General features: G+C 36.0%; 1 protein-coding gene across 1 annotated transcript in view; it reads right to left on the reverse strand.

The window, feature by feature from the left end:
- Positions 1 to 11,179: 11,179 nt before the first annotated feature.
- GABRG1 (gamma-aminobutyric acid type A receptor subunit gamma1) overlaps positions 11,180 to 19,277 on the reverse strand; it is a 77,148-nt gene continuing 69,050 nt past the window's right edge. Inside the window, exon 9 of the mRNA XM_041723894.1 lies at positions 11,180 to 15,270. Within this exon, the coding sequence (XP_041579828.1) occupies positions 15,001 to 15,270 (270 nt within the window). The 3' untranslated portion in view covers positions 11,180 to 15,000. The remainder of the gene's footprint in view (positions 15,271 to 19,277) is intronic.

Raw genomic sequence — 19,277 nt, forward strand, 5'->3', positions numbered from 1 at the left:
AGTGCTTTAAAGTGAGTAAATGGGAGTCATATCAGTCAGATACAGAAAACAGAGAATAATTGTGGGGTGCCACATTTATAGAGTAGTCAGAGGATGCCTTCTTTAGATTACAGTTAGGCTTAGATGTAAAATATAAGAAAGGGCCAACAAAGCAAATTGTATGGTAAAGAATAGTCTCAGCAGAAATAATAAAATATGCCAAAGTTCTTGGTTATTAACACCCCAAGATCTTTGAAATGATACTAGACAATCTTGTAGATCTTGGCAAGGCCAAATGTTATAGGGCTTTCTGGTAAATGAGTAACTTAATGAATTTGAATTAACAAACCAACCAACCAACCAACCAACCTCAAACTGTATGGAGATTAGATTAAAATGAATAAGCGTGGAAGGGGAAGGGGAAATAAGAGTATGGAGCCAATTTACGAGTTCAGGAGATATAATGAAGATCATGTTTATGAGCTCACGGTGGAGCAAGAGAGAAATAAATCGTGAAGGTAGAAACAATAGGTATGTAATGTGCAGTATGTAGTAGGTACGTGTTTTCTCAGAATATAAATGACAAATGTCATTTAAACACCTTACTTAGGACATATGCTTTCCAGTTTGCTATTCTATCTACCAACACCAGTCTTGGTAGGCTGCTTCAGAAATTGTCTATGATAATCCACCTGGCCTAGAAGGCATTTGAATTAAGAGATAAATATATATCCCTGCATTCATGAGGCTCACATTTATACAGAATCAACGAGATGATATAGAATAAATATATAGGTGACAGCGTTACTATCACTAAAGAATCCTAGGTTCCATCTCATTTCTAAGAAGAAACACTGCAGTAGCTACTATTACTGCCTAAAATACCTCAAAACCTACTGCATGAAACACTCCTGTTAATATCCTCTGTTTTTGTAGATTAAGAATTCAGATATGGCACAATGGGGATGATTTATCCTGACTTCACCAAGTCTGGGGCCTCAGGCAAGAAGATTAAATGACTAGAGGCGATTCAATGCCTGAGGACAGGAATTCATCTGGGGACATCTTCACTGACCCGCTGAGCAGTTTTATCAAACCATCAGCTGGGACCTTTGTTGGTCTAATGGCTAAGAATACCTATATATCATCTCTCCCTGTGATTTCCCTGTGTGGGTTATTTTAGGCTTCCTCACAGCATACTAGCTACGTTGTAGGACCAAGTATCCCAAGAGAGCTGGGTAAAAGGGTTTTTTTTAAATGATCTATAACATTGAAATGCTTGTATCATTACTTCCACTAGAGTAACAAACCTCTCCAAATTATAAAGAGATAACAAAAGTCCTACCTCTTAATTGGAGGAAGGTCAGAATCACATTGTAAAAAGAACATGAGCATTGGGCAACGTCGTCGCAACCATTTTCGGAAAACACAATCTACTGCGCAACTGATACGGTAAATAATGGAACTCTAGAAGTATAATTTGCTTTATATAGTACTTGCAAAGAGCCAGCTACAACATTACTTCATTGCATGTTCCATCTTAGTTTAAATGTTATTTTAATTTTCATCCTGATAGTTTAAGGAAAGCAGGTCATGGTTGAAAACCACCCCATTTAAAGACCATTAGGAAACACATTTTTCAGAATAGTCAAAGAAGCATTTCAACTTATTAGCTTTCATATGATGAATCACAAAATGAATCAGCTTTATACTAGGAAGTCAGCACGGCTCAATAAACTAATCAATGAAGTAAGGCTTCAGCATATGGTATACACAGCTACTCCCCCCAAGATATTTTAAGCTCATCAAAACAGTCTAAACCAGATGCACATCCAGTTTTTTTTTGTTGTTGTAATGCAACAGTGAAATCCTAACCAAAAACGATTTTTTTTGCAAACCCTTTGAAAGTTCTTACAATATATTCACAGGCATTCTTGAACGTCTACCTTCCTTACCATTCAGCTAATCAGTCAGGATGTATTGGACACCATCCCTGTAGAAAACCGTAGAAACCCAAATACAATTGGCCTTTTATAATTATGTATTTATTGGCAGAAGTTAAGAAAGTGATAAAAATATTGAATTATGGCTTCCAGGGAGATTGATACTCATGCATTCTTCTGGAATATATTTTGCGGCATAGAATATGAAACAGAAGGGTCATGAGATGCATATTCAATCCAGCACACGTCTGTCAATAATAACTTGCTGCAGGCAAGTCCCTGTGTTAAGTGCTTTGCTTCTTTTTAATGCTTGCAACATGCTTGTACAGTGTCTTTAAAAGTGGAGGCCTATTTTTTAACTCATAAAGACAAGAAATCCTGGGACAAGCAGCGTAAGGCTTACTTGGCAACTCAGCAGTGGTCTTATCCCAGTTCTTTCTATTCGTCAGCTTGGACACCTCTTGGTCTTGTGTCTAAATTCGAGGGAGGCAGAAGGGAAAGGCCAAAAGCCAGCAGACCTCAGGACTGAATGTACATGCCAGCCTCATATAATTCTTAACAAAAAGGAAAGTTTGCTGGAAGACTGACTCAGGTACTTTCTTACATCTAATTAATGGGAATTGGGTCACACAGTCACCTTTAAATCATAAAAAAAAGTATGAAGAGACAAATACTTATTTTCTTCTTTTTGCCCCTGGGGCCAGTAACCCAGTAACTAACAGACCTGGGTTACAAACAGGGCATCTAAATTCCGAGTCACATTTTCAACTGCTGTACAACCCTGCTTCCTATCACCACCCTGGATCAGAAAGTCACTATTTCAAGAAATCAATCTCCTTTCATAACTCTTCACCCTCAAATAGTCATCAGAGCAGATGTTAATAATTTTGGATCATCTGAAACATGCCAAAAGTTTCTATAAAAGTTATCTTTATGCAATCAGTTAAAACAAGACGGTAAGATTTACAAGTTTAAGAAATATGTCCTCGATCACACAAACATACGAGAGGGCGAAGATTTGGCTCCAATTCTACCTACTTTCAAAGCCATTTCGCATTTATTGTTGCAACACAACAACGGTTGCAATTTTCCTAAATATAATGGTTCTTTCAGATGCCACCCATTTAGTTTGAAGATTTGAGAAATAATTTATCATCTACCAATCTATCATCTACCTATCTACTGTAGCTATATATTTAATTGCGGTAAAAAAAAAACACAGAATATAAAATTTATCAGTTTAAGCATTTTAAAAAATATTTTATTTATTTATTTGACAGAGAAAGAGAAAGCAAGAGAGCCCAAGGGGGAGGGGCAGAGGGAGAGGGCAAAGCAGGCTCCGTGCCAAGCAGGGAGCCCCACGTGGAGCTGGATCCCAGGACCCCGGAATCATGACCTGGACCGTCAACAGACACTTAACCAACCTAGCCATCCAGGTGTCCCTGTTTAAGCATTTTAAGTGAAAAGTTCAGTTGTGTTCATTATATTTAGAATTATTTTGCAATAGATGTCTGGAACTTTTCCAGGTTGCAAACCTGAAACTCTCTACCCATTGAACAGCTCCCCAATTCCCCCATCCCATGACACCTACCATTCAATTTTCTGTTTATTGTGAATTTGATCATCTCAATGGAATCTACAAGGACATCTGGGTGGCTCAGTGGTTGGGCGTCTGCCTTCAACCCAGGGTGTGATCCTGGAGTCCCAGGATCGAGTCCCATGTCCGGCTCCCTGCATGGAGCCTGCTTCTCCCTCTGCCTGTGTCTCTGCCTCTCTCTCTTTCTCTGTGTCTGAAAGAAAGAAAGAAAGAAAGAAAGAAAGAAAGAAAGAAAGAAAGAAAGAAAGAAAGAAATAGATAAATAAATAAAATCTTTTAAAAATTAATGGAATCTACAGTTTAATCTTCTAGTGACTGGTTTATTTCACTTAGCATTGTCCTCAAGTTCCATCTACAATGCAGCATGTCACATAATTTACTTCTTTTTAAAAGCGGAATAATATTCCATTGTATGTATATACTACATTTTCTTCCTTCCTTCCTTCCTTCCTTCCTTCCTTCCTTCCTTCCTTCCTTCCTTTCTTTTTTTCTTTCTTTCTTTCTTTCTTCTTTCTTTCTTTCTTTCTTTCTTTCTTTCTTTCTTTCTTTCTTTCCTTCTTTCTTTTTTCTCTTTCTTTCTTTCTTTCTTTCTTTCTTTCTTTCTTTCTTCTTTCCTTCTTTCTTTCATTCAAGAATTTATTTATTTATGTAAGACATGTGAGAGAGGCAGAGACACAGGCAGAGGGAGAAGCAGGCTCCATGCAGGGAGCCTGATGTGGGACTCGATCCCGGGACCCCGGGATCATGCCCTGGGCCAAAGGCAGATGCTCAACCCTGAGCCACCCAGGCATCCCTACTACATTTTCTTATCCAATTATCTATCCATGATCATTGGGTTACTCCCACTTTTTAGCTATTGTGAATAATGCTGCATTGAACACGAGTGTGCAAATAATCCATCCAAGATCCTGCTTTCAATTCTTTTGGATATAGATAGTGCTGCTGGATCATTATAGAAGTAATTTTAATTGATAAAATAATTCAAGACCTTAAATCTGTAAATTTCATTTGAGATTGCTCTTTTTATCTACCCCTACATCTTTGTAGTTTTACTTTAGAACAATTAACCTGTGGCCTTTGACTCCAGTTATATAGACCTATGCAAGTAATCTTGTTTCTTCATATTGTTAGACCCTTAATGAAATCTTCTGCTTTTAATCCTATCCCAGACATGTGTGTCCTGCTGATCCTATCCTTCAACGTCAGTTACTACAGAAGAAATCCATTGATATTAATACTTGAGGATTTAGGCTGGGTGTGTGGAGCCGAGATGCCCAGAGAGGAAGTTTTGTAGTGTGATGTAGAGGACAGGCTCCAGGCTGGCATGCCTGGGTTTAATCCTAGTTGTACCATTCATTTGCTCTGTGTTCTTGGGCAAGTATCTCAACTACCCTGTGCCTCAGCTTCCCTTTATATAAATTGGAGAAAATAATACTGGCTACTTCATAGGATATTGTAAGTATTAGACTAGTTATTTTTTTTAAGATTTTATTTATTTATTCATGAGAGACACACAGAGGGAGGCAGAGACACAGGTAGAGGGAGAAGCAGGCTCCATGCAGGGAGCCCAATGTGGGATTCGATCCCAGGACCCCCAGATCATGACCTGTGCCAAAAGCAGACATTCAAACACTGAAACCCCCCACAGGTGCCCCAATTACACTAGTTATTCTGAATAAAGCTCTCAGGACCATATCAAGTGAATAGTATGTGCTGGCTCTAATTACTTTTCTTATTGTTATATATCTTGTTATCATCACCCACTCGTATTTCATTCTCAGAAGCCATTCTGTCCACAAGTGCTCATAGAAAAACATGGTTCTTGGTCCCACCATAGTTATTCAGTGTGTCACCTGCAATCTCCTATATTAATTATTTGTCAAAGGCAGTTAAATTAGAATTGAACTATGATGTATTCATGTTGAATCATAAATGCTCAATTCCGACGCCAACAAATACTATTGATACATTTTAAAGTTGCACCCTCATTCACGGTTGAATTTTTGTAAATAATTCTGGACGCATGGTAAATGCTCGGTGTTCACTATTTTATTCTGCTTTATAACAATTATCTAACTCAGAAAGTATGTCATATTCATTGTAATGTTAGCAAGAAAGGAAGAGCTAAGTAGATTCTGACCTTGTTTTTCTTGGTCCAGCTTCTCTTCCTTTATTCAAACCGTCAAGAAAAAAGATTGTACAATGAAGATAAAGAAAAAGAAAATCACTAATATTAACAGAAACTTTGGCAAGAAATGTCATTTTTTTTAAACTAGCAAAGTAGTCCTTGGCTCTTAGGCAAATATATACTTAGAAATTTACTGCACCAATGTGCCAAAACTTCTACCTGCCAATATCAGGGAAAAAATGGAGCTGGAGAGACAGAGAAGCTTCCTTGATGCATGAGTCAAGCTTGCCAAGATGTCTTGGCCCAGTCTTGGCTATTGATCCTGCAGTGGGAAGTAAAGACCTCAGAATGGCCTGGGTTGCTTCTAACTCTTATTTTCCAGGTAGAGAGAAAATAAATATGACCATAAGGTGCATTAATTATAATTAATTCTGGATCTCCCAGTACAATCCTCAAACTTTATCCTGGGTATGTTCCATTTCCCCTCCAAATCCCTCTAGCCTTCTGCCCTCTGTTCTGTGTCCCAGAAAACTGGCCGCAAGGATTAGATCAAAGTCCCCCCTGACCTCTGGCTTTCAGTAGGGGTTGCAAATGATGAGCACTAGCAGAAAATCAGAGGGAAGAAGGGAAGAGATGTCAGTGGGGTATTTATTCTACAGGCTTCCTCCAGCAGAGTTGCCAGGAGTTGCCAGTGTCCTTCAGCTGAAGGTCACAGTGCCAGTCAAATGTCCTTTAGCCTCCAGCTCTTTCTTTCTAGCTTCCTGCCTATTCTCTTCCCCTGGGTCCCTGAGCATCCGCTACTCCTTCCGTAATTAGTTTCAGGATTCTAGAGGTTGCTTTGGGGGCTTTTCTAACTCATATCCATACTTTCAGTGTCCTTTTGTTGAATCCTTCTCAACACAATTTCAGAATTTGTGTTCTCAAATTACACAATTCAAATAGCCCATCATTCTTTTTCTGGGACCATGACTAAAAAACACATCAAAAACATTGAGGTGAAACTATATTTTCTTAAAAAAGGGAGACAGAGGTAGGGAAGGTGGGAGGGATTTTGCATACTGTACAAAGGATTTGAATAGATTTATAACGTGCCTTAAAATCCAGAGTTTATATTAAAAACACAGAATTCATAAGAAGACTTGAGCTTGATGTGTGATGTTCACTATGGTCTCCCACACTGTCTGGTTCACTGTTGTCTTGTTTGCCAAATGGAGCGCTTGCTATTGCTCCCTTATTTCCCAAAGACTTTGCTAATGGCCAGCTGAGACGGTTAATACAAAGATACTTGTGTAGTGAAACAATATGCTAATATTAATTATTTATATTAATGCGAAGTGAGGTTTCCAAAAATTTATTAAGTGTGTAATCTTTTAAAAAGACAAGTCGGGAAGAAGAATTAAAATATTAGCACAATAATTTGAAGATTAGAAGCTAAAAATAATTAAAAATCTAAATCTTGGGACACCTGGGTGGCTCAGCGGTTGAGCGTCTGCCTTCGGCTCAGGGCGTGATCCTGGGGATCCGGGATCAAGTCCCACGTCGGGCTCCCTGCATGGAGCCTGCTTCTCCCTCTGCCTGTGTCTCTCTCTCTCTCTCTCATTGTCTCTCATGAATAAATAAATAAAATCTTTAAAAAAAAATAAAAAAATAAAAATCTAAATCTTAGTTTGAATATAGAACATTTTAGTAGTATCAATATTGAATCAATAATTAGAAATTTTATTTATGCTAAATGTTGAGTATGTCATTACTAAAGTTACTTCTTATATAGTATTGTCCTACAAGAAGCTTTCCTCTGACTCGGAGTGTGCAATTTTTAACGAACTACTTTTGGTGACCATTTGAAATGTAAATTTTAATAATTGAAGTTCACATCCTGAAATGCAGAGGGAAAGCACATGAGTAATGTGCACAGTAAATTAAATATTTATTCCAGTGAAATTATTCAGAAAGGGCTGCTTAGATTTTAGTACTGTGAAAAAAGTCAAAAGCAAGACTTTATTTTGACACAAACAATTTTAATGAGGAAACATACTTCATGTTGCAACTCTCCAGGGGGAAAATATTAAAATTAGTACTTGCATTTATCACTTTTCTTTTACTTAAAGCATCTTGTGTCAATTTTAGTAGCAACAGCAATCTTCTCTCTAGATTAATCTACTTTGTCTACTTCAAATAACATTGAAATAATTATAAAGAAGCATGTATTTTTATTATAAAACAGATTTACAATATATATTTTTCTTTACAAATTCTAAACAAGAGAACATAGCCTTGATTAATGTCTCTTTAAGAGGAACTGAAACTATAAAGTGCAGTGGAGAGCAATTAAGTTTATTAGTTCACATAAGACTCTTTTTAACTAAGATCGGGTTTTTTTTTTTTTTTAATCAAAATAAAAAAGAGACACCTGGGTGGCTCAGTAGGTTAAGCATATATGTTTGGCTGAGGTCATGACCTCAGGGTCCTGGGATTGAGCCCCTATATCCAGCTCCCCACTCAAAGGGGAGTCTATTTCTCCTTCTCCCTCTGTGCCTCTATCCCCATGCTTCCTTGCTCTCTCTCTCTCAAATAAATAAATAAAATCCCTTAAAAAATTAAAATAAAAAAAATAAGAAAATGAATTTTTAAAAATGTGGTACCTTTTTAAATGCCACAGTAAAGTTATTTCAAAATACAGGTTGGCAAACCTTCTCTGTAAAGTACCAGGGAAACATATTTAGGTTTTCTGGGCCACTTAATTTCTGTTGCATCTACCCAATGGCGTGATTGGAGTGCAAAAGAAACTGTAGACAATAGATACCTGAATGGGAATGGCTGTGTTCCAATCACTGGTGCTGTAGCCACAGTTTGCCAATTCCTTTTCTAGAAAGACAACAGTCTGTTATTATATTTGATTGGACAGCAGGAGAATTTTTCAGAAGGCTTTTGGTATCTATTTAAAACATCTCAGGTGAACTGAAGTCCACTTTGGAAAAACAAATGAGCTGGTGAAGATCACGCTCTTACCAAATAATATTTTTATGCTTTAAGCAGAACTGAGTTGGTTGTATTTTAGGTCTCAATGTCTGTTCTGTGAAGGAAACCTGTTCTAGTGGTAGGATGTGATCATTTTGTCAGGAGGATAGTTCCCTGTAATTGAAAGATAAAGGTCTCTAAATTTAATTTCAGATAACAGGCATATGAGCTTGGAAAATGAATCTAATATACTGAGCCTTGGTTTTCCTATCTGTTAAATAGAGCTCTTGGCTCTGAGCACTACTTTTTTAACATAGGATGCTTGAAGTCCCAGACAATGGCAGGTGCTCAGTAAACATTCAATCCTCCTCCATCTTCCTCAGTATTTCATAGAAACAGCATGGGACCTGAAGGAAAACCCATAAATAAAGTACCGTGCCATGGTGGCAGAGAACAGACAACTGCAAGGGTGAGGCAGAAAATGCCTTCTTTGCTGATTTTTCTGGCTTTTAATTTTCCATCACTATTTCCTCAAATGAATTAAGATATTTTTCATAACACAGAGTATTTGGAACGGCCCGGGTGCCAATCCAGGCAAATATCCAGTGCTCTCATTGGCTCACTTGGGAAAGGGTACCTGGTGCTTCATATCAGGATGAAATCACAGGTCGTTAGGATAATCCAGAAATTCATAGTCTTTGTAGTGAAAGTCACGCATAATGATGAACTATCCTTACCTACCTTTTTATGGTTCAGTTCATTTTCAGATCTATCAGAGAGAGAAAGCCTTACGTTTATTATCTTACTTGGAAAAATGTGGGACAGCATTGATCAGAAATTAACTTCAGTGCTAAAGTCATGATTATATATCATAAAACAACAAACGATTTTTAAAAACACATTTTAAGAGAACGTAACACCCTTTTTTCATGACAAGTTACTGACTTTATTTTGCACTCAGAATCATGAAAGTACAGAACACTTTGAAAAGTTGAATACTTTTGCCACAGGCTCACAAAATGCTCTCCAAAATAAGGCAGAAGCAGACATCAGACGTCGTCACAATCACAAGCCATGAAACTTTATTATACGACATGACCGGATACACTTAATGGATGCAAATAGCTGTTATTACAGTGATTTATCGAGACCCAAACTATTTCCATTTAGGTCAGCCATGTCTTTAAAGTCTGTTATTTACTCCTTTGTGCTCAACTGCATTACAGTTATCACGGGCTTATCTTATCCATTCACAGAGTCCAACTATTTACGGCCCACGTACATTTCATTGTCCAACAATAAAAATCTACGTATTTATTTTGAGACAAATATTTCAGAAAGTGAGAATACAACTCCTTGGATTTATCTCGTCCTATCTCAGCCTCTTTCTATTGCCGGTTTACCTCCTTTCTTTGCTCAAATACATGTTTTTCCCTCAGAAAGAAAGAGAAGTATTTGAAGAGAAAACCCTTACAATGGGAAATAGATTTAAATAATAATAATTAATAATACTAATAATCTAGACAGAATCCTTTATGATTTGTATTTCAGGAGATTATTCTTTGCCCTTATCCCTAATGTGGGAGAAACACAGATCAACATAAAAAAAAATAAGCATTTGATTAAAATGTTCAGAGTAACAGCAAGCCAGGCCGTAATGCATCCACAACTTCCTTACACTGGGTTAGAGTCTATTTGCACACACGTCTGTACCACTCAGTACAGGAGCCCTGGTGCCCCGCGCACACCAAACCATGTCACTCAGTTAATGCTGTCTGTCCATCTCAGCTTCATCTCCATTTTCCCTTCTAGTTCAGGTGGCTGGCTCTTGCTCTCCCCCACTCAACTATCACTGCAGTTTAACCTTCCTCCTCCCTCACCTCCTGTTGTACAGTTGCTTCCTAACAGGCTTCGGCTTTTCTTACTCTGAACAGCACACACCAATACAAGGAACTTTCCACAGTATCAATAATGGCTCTTTTCTACTTAAGTATCTTTGTGAACTCTCCATGGATTTAGAGTATCACCCAGTCCCCTGAGGTTTGTATTCTTGCCTCTTTGCCACAGGACTGGACCTATCTTTGTCTCATCTTTAATTATCTCTATATGCATCTCAATTTTCAAATAAAATGGAACTTTTATTTGTGCCCATGCTTCTGTTTCTTCATGCAAGCTGTTTACTCAACCGGAAGTGTGATCCCTAGTTAACCTCACGTAGCGACATATACTGAATTCTCGAGATCCCAGCTGTAGAACCTTTGCCAGAGTTATCCTCCCTCCCTTAAATTGTATAACTGATGCTCAGACTATCGTTTCTTGAGAGTTCATCTTTGTATATTCCCTCTTGTATCTTATCTATGGAAAGTGCTGCATGAATATTTTGCACTAGATCATGTCACTACCAAAATGCAAAGACAAAAAAGGCGGAACTGACCTTATCTTTCCTAGAGCAGTATGGTTGATAGTGTTTGGAGACTCCATTTGAAATCTTTTATTTTTTAAGATTTCTTTATCCACTTTTAGAGAGAAGCAGAGGGAGACAGAGAGAATTCCAAGCAGACTCCACCCTGAGCATGAATGCACATGCAGGGCTTGATCACATGACTCCAAGATCCCAACCTGTGCTGAAACCAAGAGTAGGTTGCTTAAACCAACTGTGCCACCCAGGCGTCCCTATCTGGAATGTTTTTGACAATGATTTGGTAATGGTTTCTATGACTTTACAGTGGCATGTCAAGGGATTTGTAACAGTGAAAAACAATGATGACCAACAGAAACATGAGACCAAGTACGTCTGGACTTCATACGGCAAGACACTGAGAAGTAAAGTGAATTTGATGGTGTAAAGAAAAAGTAGCTGATTTTCAAAAATGTTTGTGGTGGGACAAATGTTAAGTCATTAAATCTTCCATTGAATCACTTCAATTCCAGTGCTAAGTAAGATGAATAAAAATAATTGAGAATCTGGTATCTTGCTACAGGAAATTTTACAAGTGAAAATGGGCCCTGGTATAGAAGTTTGATAATCCTACATATGTACTTATTCATTTATTAGGTGCTTATTCACTTATTGGTTATTAACCTAAATTTTACTTGAGCAAGTGATCCTATCTAAATCTCCTCTTGTGTAAACAAAGTACAAGATGCATTTTGTTACAGCATATTAACTTGGAATACAATTTCACATTTTACAATTATGGTCCCTTGATGTGAGACTACTATAAATCATTCTTTTTGATCCTCGATCATTGGCAAGCATGCCGCCCTCAATATTGGCCTTGCTATTTAAGCAAAACTAGCATATTCTATGACTGTATATTGATGTCAGATATGGGAATATGCTAAAGGAAAAAACAACCTGGTGATTGTCTATATTATTACAAACATTTACTGTGTTTTGACCTATAGATGATCCGTTTTGACAACTCCTTAATGAAATCTATGTCTTTAACTTTAAAAAAATCAAATAAATTGTCTGATTTCTATTGACATTAAAACTTTAGATTTACTGACAAATTTTGCCCTTTCCTTACCAAATTCTCAGGGAGTCTAAGTTCTTTTCTTTCTTTCTTTCTTCCCTCTTTCTTCCCTCCTGTCTTTTTTTCCCCCCAGAAACTATTTGGCATTTCAGGAATTAATTTCAAGTGAGTGTAAGTTTTCCTATGCAATTCAAGAATAAAATATTATCATGCAATTGTAAATTCAAGAGAATAAAATTGTACTAATCACAATTTTCCTTGTCAGAACTTGTCACATATTCAGAGAGTGGGTTTATATAAATTAATGTTTTCCAAATGATTCTAAATCCTTCTGCTCCATTTATCCTTTCTATCCTCTATATCCACTTCTCTGATCTATGTTAGTGTTAAAATCATTTAAAGCAGCTAGGAAGTGCAAATTCCAGTGACCCCAATAAATTCAGACGTAACTCTGCAAGAAGAGGAGGATTTCTCAGAAAATTGTTTCTAAAGATGATAAAACTTCTTGAAAGAAGAAGGGGTCAGAAATTAGACTGCATTTCCTTTGAAAATAAGTTTGACTTGTTTTCTTGTAAACAGAATCTAACTGCATCTTTACCTTTTTGTTCTCATTTTTAGAAATATTATGATTTGTACACCTCTCTTTTGCTACATATTTAAACAAAACTGCTCAAAATGCCACTGGCTTTGAAAACAAAGTGCTTGTTTCCATGATCTATACAATGAGTGTATATAGTAAAGTGTCTTTCATATTTTTATTAATTTTATTTCCACTTGTGAATATTGCCAACATTTAAAGCCAAGTTAATGGAACACCAACGAGAAAAATCAAAGCTATTTATATTAAGCATTTTAAAGTATTTTAAAATACAGTCATGCTCTGATAGAGTTGAAGAATCCCAGAATTAAAATTGCCTTCATGAAATTGACAGGTTATAGCTTAGAACATGGAAATAGCCATAATACATTTTAGTGGTGTTTATTCTTCATGGAACTTCATTTTCCATTTACCCATAAATGAGTGTTCACATTAAGAATATCCATCAGTAACTCAGCTATAAAAGTGAATGCATGAATAATTTGTAAGTGAATATATACACGGCCAAAGTTTAATTTGGCTCTCCATTCAAAAAAGGTAGCGTCGGTGGATATTTGGGCATTATCACTTAATTCATGCTTACATTTTTTTCAGAGGTTTAGAGTCAAAATTTTTTTAAAAAATTCTGATTTAGCTGAGGAATACACGATGAAATGTACTTAGATTAAAAAAAAACCCTAGTTATTCTAAAGCAATAACTATAACCATGCCAGAGCCCCACTCATATATTCACTAACCATGTGGGGGGAATTACTGTTAAAAACTAGTGTCAAATGCACAGGCGCTAGCTCCTTCCATATACCATTAGGATATAAGCTTTGATCACAAAACTCTGTATCCTCATACTTGCTCTGGCAATGAAAACAGTTTTTAAAGGTTATCTCCAAGATCACTTTGGGGATCTGCCAAAAAATTAGGTGGTAGTGAATGAATGTGGAGTTCTTATAAACAATGGAGATGCCAAACTATTTACAGGAATGTAGTGATTAAAGCCTGGAGTTAACTCTACTCTTAATGAAAGAAGCATTTGGGAAACTGTTAACCAGCAGGCCTTATACTACAGTGAGGCTTTCTCTGCTCCTAACTCTAAGACTTTAGAAGGCTCCAGCAATCATGTTCCTTAGAGGTGCCTCCAACAGAATTCCACTTTTAACATGATTCTTGAGCTTGCTCTCATTTTTTGTAAAAGAGAACATCATAACAATTTATAACAAAGATGTAAATCTGACAAGAGTCCAAATGTAGGAGCCAGAAAAGATAATATATGACACGCACCTAAAACTATATTTCTAGGATATTTTTAGTCTGGCAATTATTGGTAGTACATATTTAAGACCGTATCCCTAATATGAACTTTTACTCAATTTGCTAGATAATTCTTTATCCACAATAAGTAAATACGAGCACTGTTGTTCTTCAATGTTTTTGAAAATTTAGGGAACGTAATACTTTTGTAGAACATAAAAAATCAATTCTTTCTGTATTTAATTTCAGTGTTAGTAGATCTAAACATTTCAGTGTGAACTTCTTCATACTTCATAAATGCTGTGAGGCAGAGAATAAAATGGTTAAATGTAACTTTATTTTTTCACCTTGAATTTAAAAGAAATGACTATGGTGGTTTCCATCCGAGTTTGTAAATCGTCGAAACTAAATGTAACTACAGCTCTATTTAATATTGGTGTCAGGAAATAGTGTTGATTCAAATACAGATAAAAACTGGCCTTTTAATAAGGTGAAAATTGGCCTTTTCTTGTAATTTAATTTGTTCTTGAGAGTGAAAGCATCTGGATATAAATGCCAGGAAATCATGGCTTCATGGTTTTAACTAGCTCTTCCAAACAGAGCATACAGATGAAGTGTAAGAAAAAAAATCAAAATAATTATATTTTCTAAGCAAAAACTTACTACATAAACATTAGGCATGAGATTAGGCTACCATTACAAACAATGATATTATAGCTAAATAAAATATTATTAAAGTTATTAAAGTATTCCATCTTTCAAATATGAACCATGGAGCTTATGAATTCAAAATCTCAATGGGATACTAGTAAAATAAATAAGATTCAAATAAAAATATATGTACTATTTTACTCTATTGAATTTTGCAACTAACCCCTTTGACATACATGTAAGTAAATTAACATGAAAGCTGCTGCTTTATTTACCTATGAAGCCATAGAGCAGTTACAGTGGTTTTACATTTTAACCAGTGGTTTCTCTGCATTTTGAATTTAAACTTCACGTTACTGAAGTGCAAGAGATTATATTGGATTTAGTTAAACTTCTTACAATTTTGGCCTGGCACATAGAACTTACAAGTAAAGATAGCCAACCCAATACACCAGATTGAACAGGGCAAAAGCTGTTGGGAAAAATATTCGAGAATAGGAGTCAATTTTAGCAATGCGGATGTGTATCCTCCCTTCCCTCCATGATCCTGTTCTGCAGTCTTCAAAGCAACAGAAGAAGCTGGCGCAATCCTTGCCCTCCAAACACTGATACCCATAATCCTCTTCTCCATGTGGCAGAGAAATGCTATTCATTGGAATCAGAGTGGATCCAGGATGGAGTCCAGGGGACATCTGAGTAAAATAATAAATGAGTTTTTGAGAAAAAAAAAATACTGAAGAGCAATATCAATTTGTCCCCTTAAGGCGAACTCTAAAAGACTGATAGGCAATAAAAATAATCTTAGTTTACAGAAATCAAAGCGGTGTTCAATCCTAATGCATTTTTAGATTATAATTTACTTCGTACAACATATTATTTTACATTCCAAGGACCGTGCAGAAAAAACCCCTTCCAATATGCAATATATTTTATAGCTTTAGAAAATCGGCCCACCAAAATATTCTTAACCATGCATCTAATTCTAAAATAAAAATAAACCCTGTATTTCTCTATTTTACACTAAAACATTTACAATGCTGTCAGTATCTGTTTGCTATTATTATATCATATAATTTATTTATTTTAGTGATAATGAGAACAAATAGCAAACAAGACAATTTGATAATGCAGAAAAGCTTTCAGGAGCTGTGAATGAATTAAAAAAGGCATGGGTTGGGTTTCTAGCAGTGGCGAAGGCATCCTGTTTGGGAGAGAAAATATGCAGGAGTTAAAAAGTCGGGTTTGAAAACAACCGTGTCCAAAATTTGACTCATTCTACCATTATAGCTATCCTCATAGAAGGAATTAATAATTTTTGTGATGGCTGTGTTGAGTAAATTTCATGGATTATTTAAATGATGAGTGCTCCATCTTGCCCATTTATAAAAGTTACTATTACCAGGATTATTTGGGAGACATATCAAATTAACTTTTTATGATACCAGGTTCTGAATAATATTATATAATAAAAATATTTTTAAAAAATATTTAAATATCAAGCAAATCTAGGATACCATGAAACACTAAAGCAATCACTTTGAAGTCAGACAGGCCTGGACAGAAATTCCAGCTCTGCCCAGGAGAGTTAGGTCACCTGGAACAGGAAATGTTAGTGCTCGTGTTTCTATCTCTGTGTCTCCTGTATAGAAAAAATACATACAATAATACAGATATTCATTTGATAATTAAATGAGACGATGCATATAAAGCACAAAGCAAAACATTTGAAATATAGCAAGTGTTCAACAAAGGTAATCTTATTGTTGTTGGTTTTGTCATTGTCATTGCTAGTGTTGATGCCTGAAGAAGAAATACCACACTTTAGTATAAAATACATGCTAAAAAAAGCAGTAATAACAATGATCTGGGCCTCATAAAAATGTGCTACTGGAAAAAAGAACCTTAACGAACTCTTGAATAAAATGGCAATTAAAACATTAATGAGGACTGCAGTTTTATTAACTCTTCCTTCACAATTCCTGCATATTTTAGGGGTTATCTTAAAAATGTGAATTTTACAACTTTTTATACTTGGTGGCTTTATCATATAAACACTAAATATAATGCTGAGATTATAAAAATTATTTTAACCTGATCTTAAATTCTTCCTAATGAAAATGTTTGCAACAGTTTTTCATCCTACATCTTGAAATAGATACATTTCAAAGCTATGAAAGTTAAATATTGTATGGAAAAGATTTTAAAAATTAAACACAAAAGAGAATTTTTTTAAAAATTTGGACATATATTCAAATCCATTTTATTTTGAAGGAAATGTAGAGTCTAAACCACTACATATTAAAATTCAGTAGATGTAAAAAGTAGCAAATAATCATATTTGATGATATTTTAAAAAGATAAATGCATCACACAAGTCATAACATTAGAAACAAAATGTGCAGCCTGAAGATAAGGAGCAATGCCCTAAACACAAATAAATTCATGACTCCACTTGCCTGGATGTATCATAAAAAGCAGAAGCAGTATATTATTAAATGTTAATGACATATCTTTTGAGCTTGACACTTGGGGATACTTGACTAGACTCTGAAATTTTAGTGGAGCAGTAAAATTATGTACAAAATGAGGCAAATTGGTATTCATTTCCTTGTCACTTAGTACTTAAATAGCACATGTTCAAATGCTAATCAGAGTGAAAAGGGAGTAAAATACAAGTTTGCTAGTTGGCAATTTCAAGGTTATATGGCACAAAATGGGATCCATATATCACTGAGCTCTGACATAAATAGGAAGACAGTATGTTTGTTGGAAGATATCAATTGTGCATGAGAGGGATGATTAAATATTAAAGTGCCCAAAAGTGAGAAAAACTGCAAGTGGTTCATTTTAAAACTGGACTTATCCCTGGTGGTCAAAATCATGGAGAGCTTCTATCACAGTGACCCTTTAAATTGACAATGTTCCAGTTTCTCGCTGCCCCCTTCAAAACACCACAAGTTCGTAAAGTGAAAGACGCTACACTCTAATGAATGATGGATGTGAATAGAAATAGACTTTATAGGTGCTGAGAAAAATATGCCAAGAGTTGACATGGTAGCAATAAAATAAAATATTTTGACACATAGAGAGTGACCTGGAAACCACTAAAAGATTAATCAGAAGAATATACACATTCCAAACCTTATTTACCTGAAGTGCAACTATGTTACTCATCTTATAATTCCTCAAGAAAAACTCCCATGGCCCTCAAAAATAGCAAACATTGAAAAAAATCAGTTTAATAGAAAAAGAAACTACACAACTGAATAGAATTTTCTTTTACTTTAAATGATATCATTTTGAGAATACACCGTTTTGTCATTATTTGAAAAAGTCATTGAGAATACAGCTGAACTTAACAATATGAGAAATTGATCCCCTTCTCATTATTAATGACACATCTGTCTGGTTATACATTATTTACATATTAAAAGTTTATTTATTTAGTATTTGGTGGGGTAGGCGCCGAGGCAGACAGTGAGAAAATCTCAAGCAGACTCCCTACCCAGCATGGGGCCCATCATGGGCTCAGTCTCATGACCCTAAGATCATGACTTGAACAGAAACCAAGAGTCAGATGCTCGACTAACGGAGCCACCCAGGTTCCCCTACATTATTTATATACTAATAATAGAATTAAGTATACAAAATATATTTCAAGGGGCAGCCCTGGTGGCTCAGCGGTTTAGCACTTCCTTCAGCCTGGGGTGTGATCCTGGAGACCCAGGTTCAAAGCCCACGTCAGGCTCCCTCCACGGAGCCTGCTTCTCCCTCTGCCTGTGTCTATGCCTCTCTCTCTCTCTCTGTCTCTGATGAATAAATAAATAAAATCTTAAAAAATATATATATATTTCAATATACACTATATTTCAATACACTAATGCCAAGTAAATATTAAGTAGTAAATAAAACATTTCTGTACAAATTATATTTAGGGGTGACATTATGATTATTATTTGCATCATATACTAATATCACTAATGTTATTAAATATTAGTAATGTGAATATCAAGCATCATTAGGTCATGTTATTGATATTTATGAAATACCGACGAATATTACTGTTATTAACTTCCCATTTAAAACTTTGCATTTGAGAATACAAGCCTGAGCACAGGTTTTCTCCACTCCACCTTTATAAAATCCCATTTAAGTATAAGTCAGGATTTCAAAAACTACAAGCACATCAGTGTTAAAGCAGACATGAGGTGGATCTTGGTGATGCTGAGCAGCCAATCAGCATGTCAGAATCTGTGCTAAGTTTTTGAAAGACAAAAAACAGGTGAAAAGGGGCCAAAAGATAAAGTAGACCAAAGGAAACCACATTTCAGAAGAGGCTCAGAAAATGGAAACGAGAGAGCGGGAACCATCACTCCCACCCAAGACACTTCAGGGGCACTCTAGTGGAGGACAAATGGGAAAGATAAGCAGGATGGAAGACATGGCATTACTTAAATGTCCATCTCCTGAGTAGCTACAGCTCCCTGAATCACTGCTCCTCTGTGCTTGTTAGAGAAGTAGAGAAGCACAGGCTGGTGTCTGCTCCAGTTCAGAACTCTGTAACTGCTAAAAAACAAAACAAAACAAAACAAAACAAAAACAAATAAATAGATAAACTCATGCCACTCCGGGAGGCTAGGGCTCCCGAAGGTGATATTGGAAGGTCCTAGTGATACCTTCATCATCACTTAGAGTGTAT

Source organism: Vulpes lagopus, chromosome 12 (genome assembly GCF_018345385.1).
Source record: "Vulpes lagopus strain Blue_001 chromosome 12, ASM1834538v1, whole genome shotgun sequence".
Lineage (NCBI taxonomy): Eukaryota > Metazoa > Chordata > Mammalia > Carnivora > Canidae > Vulpes > Vulpes lagopus.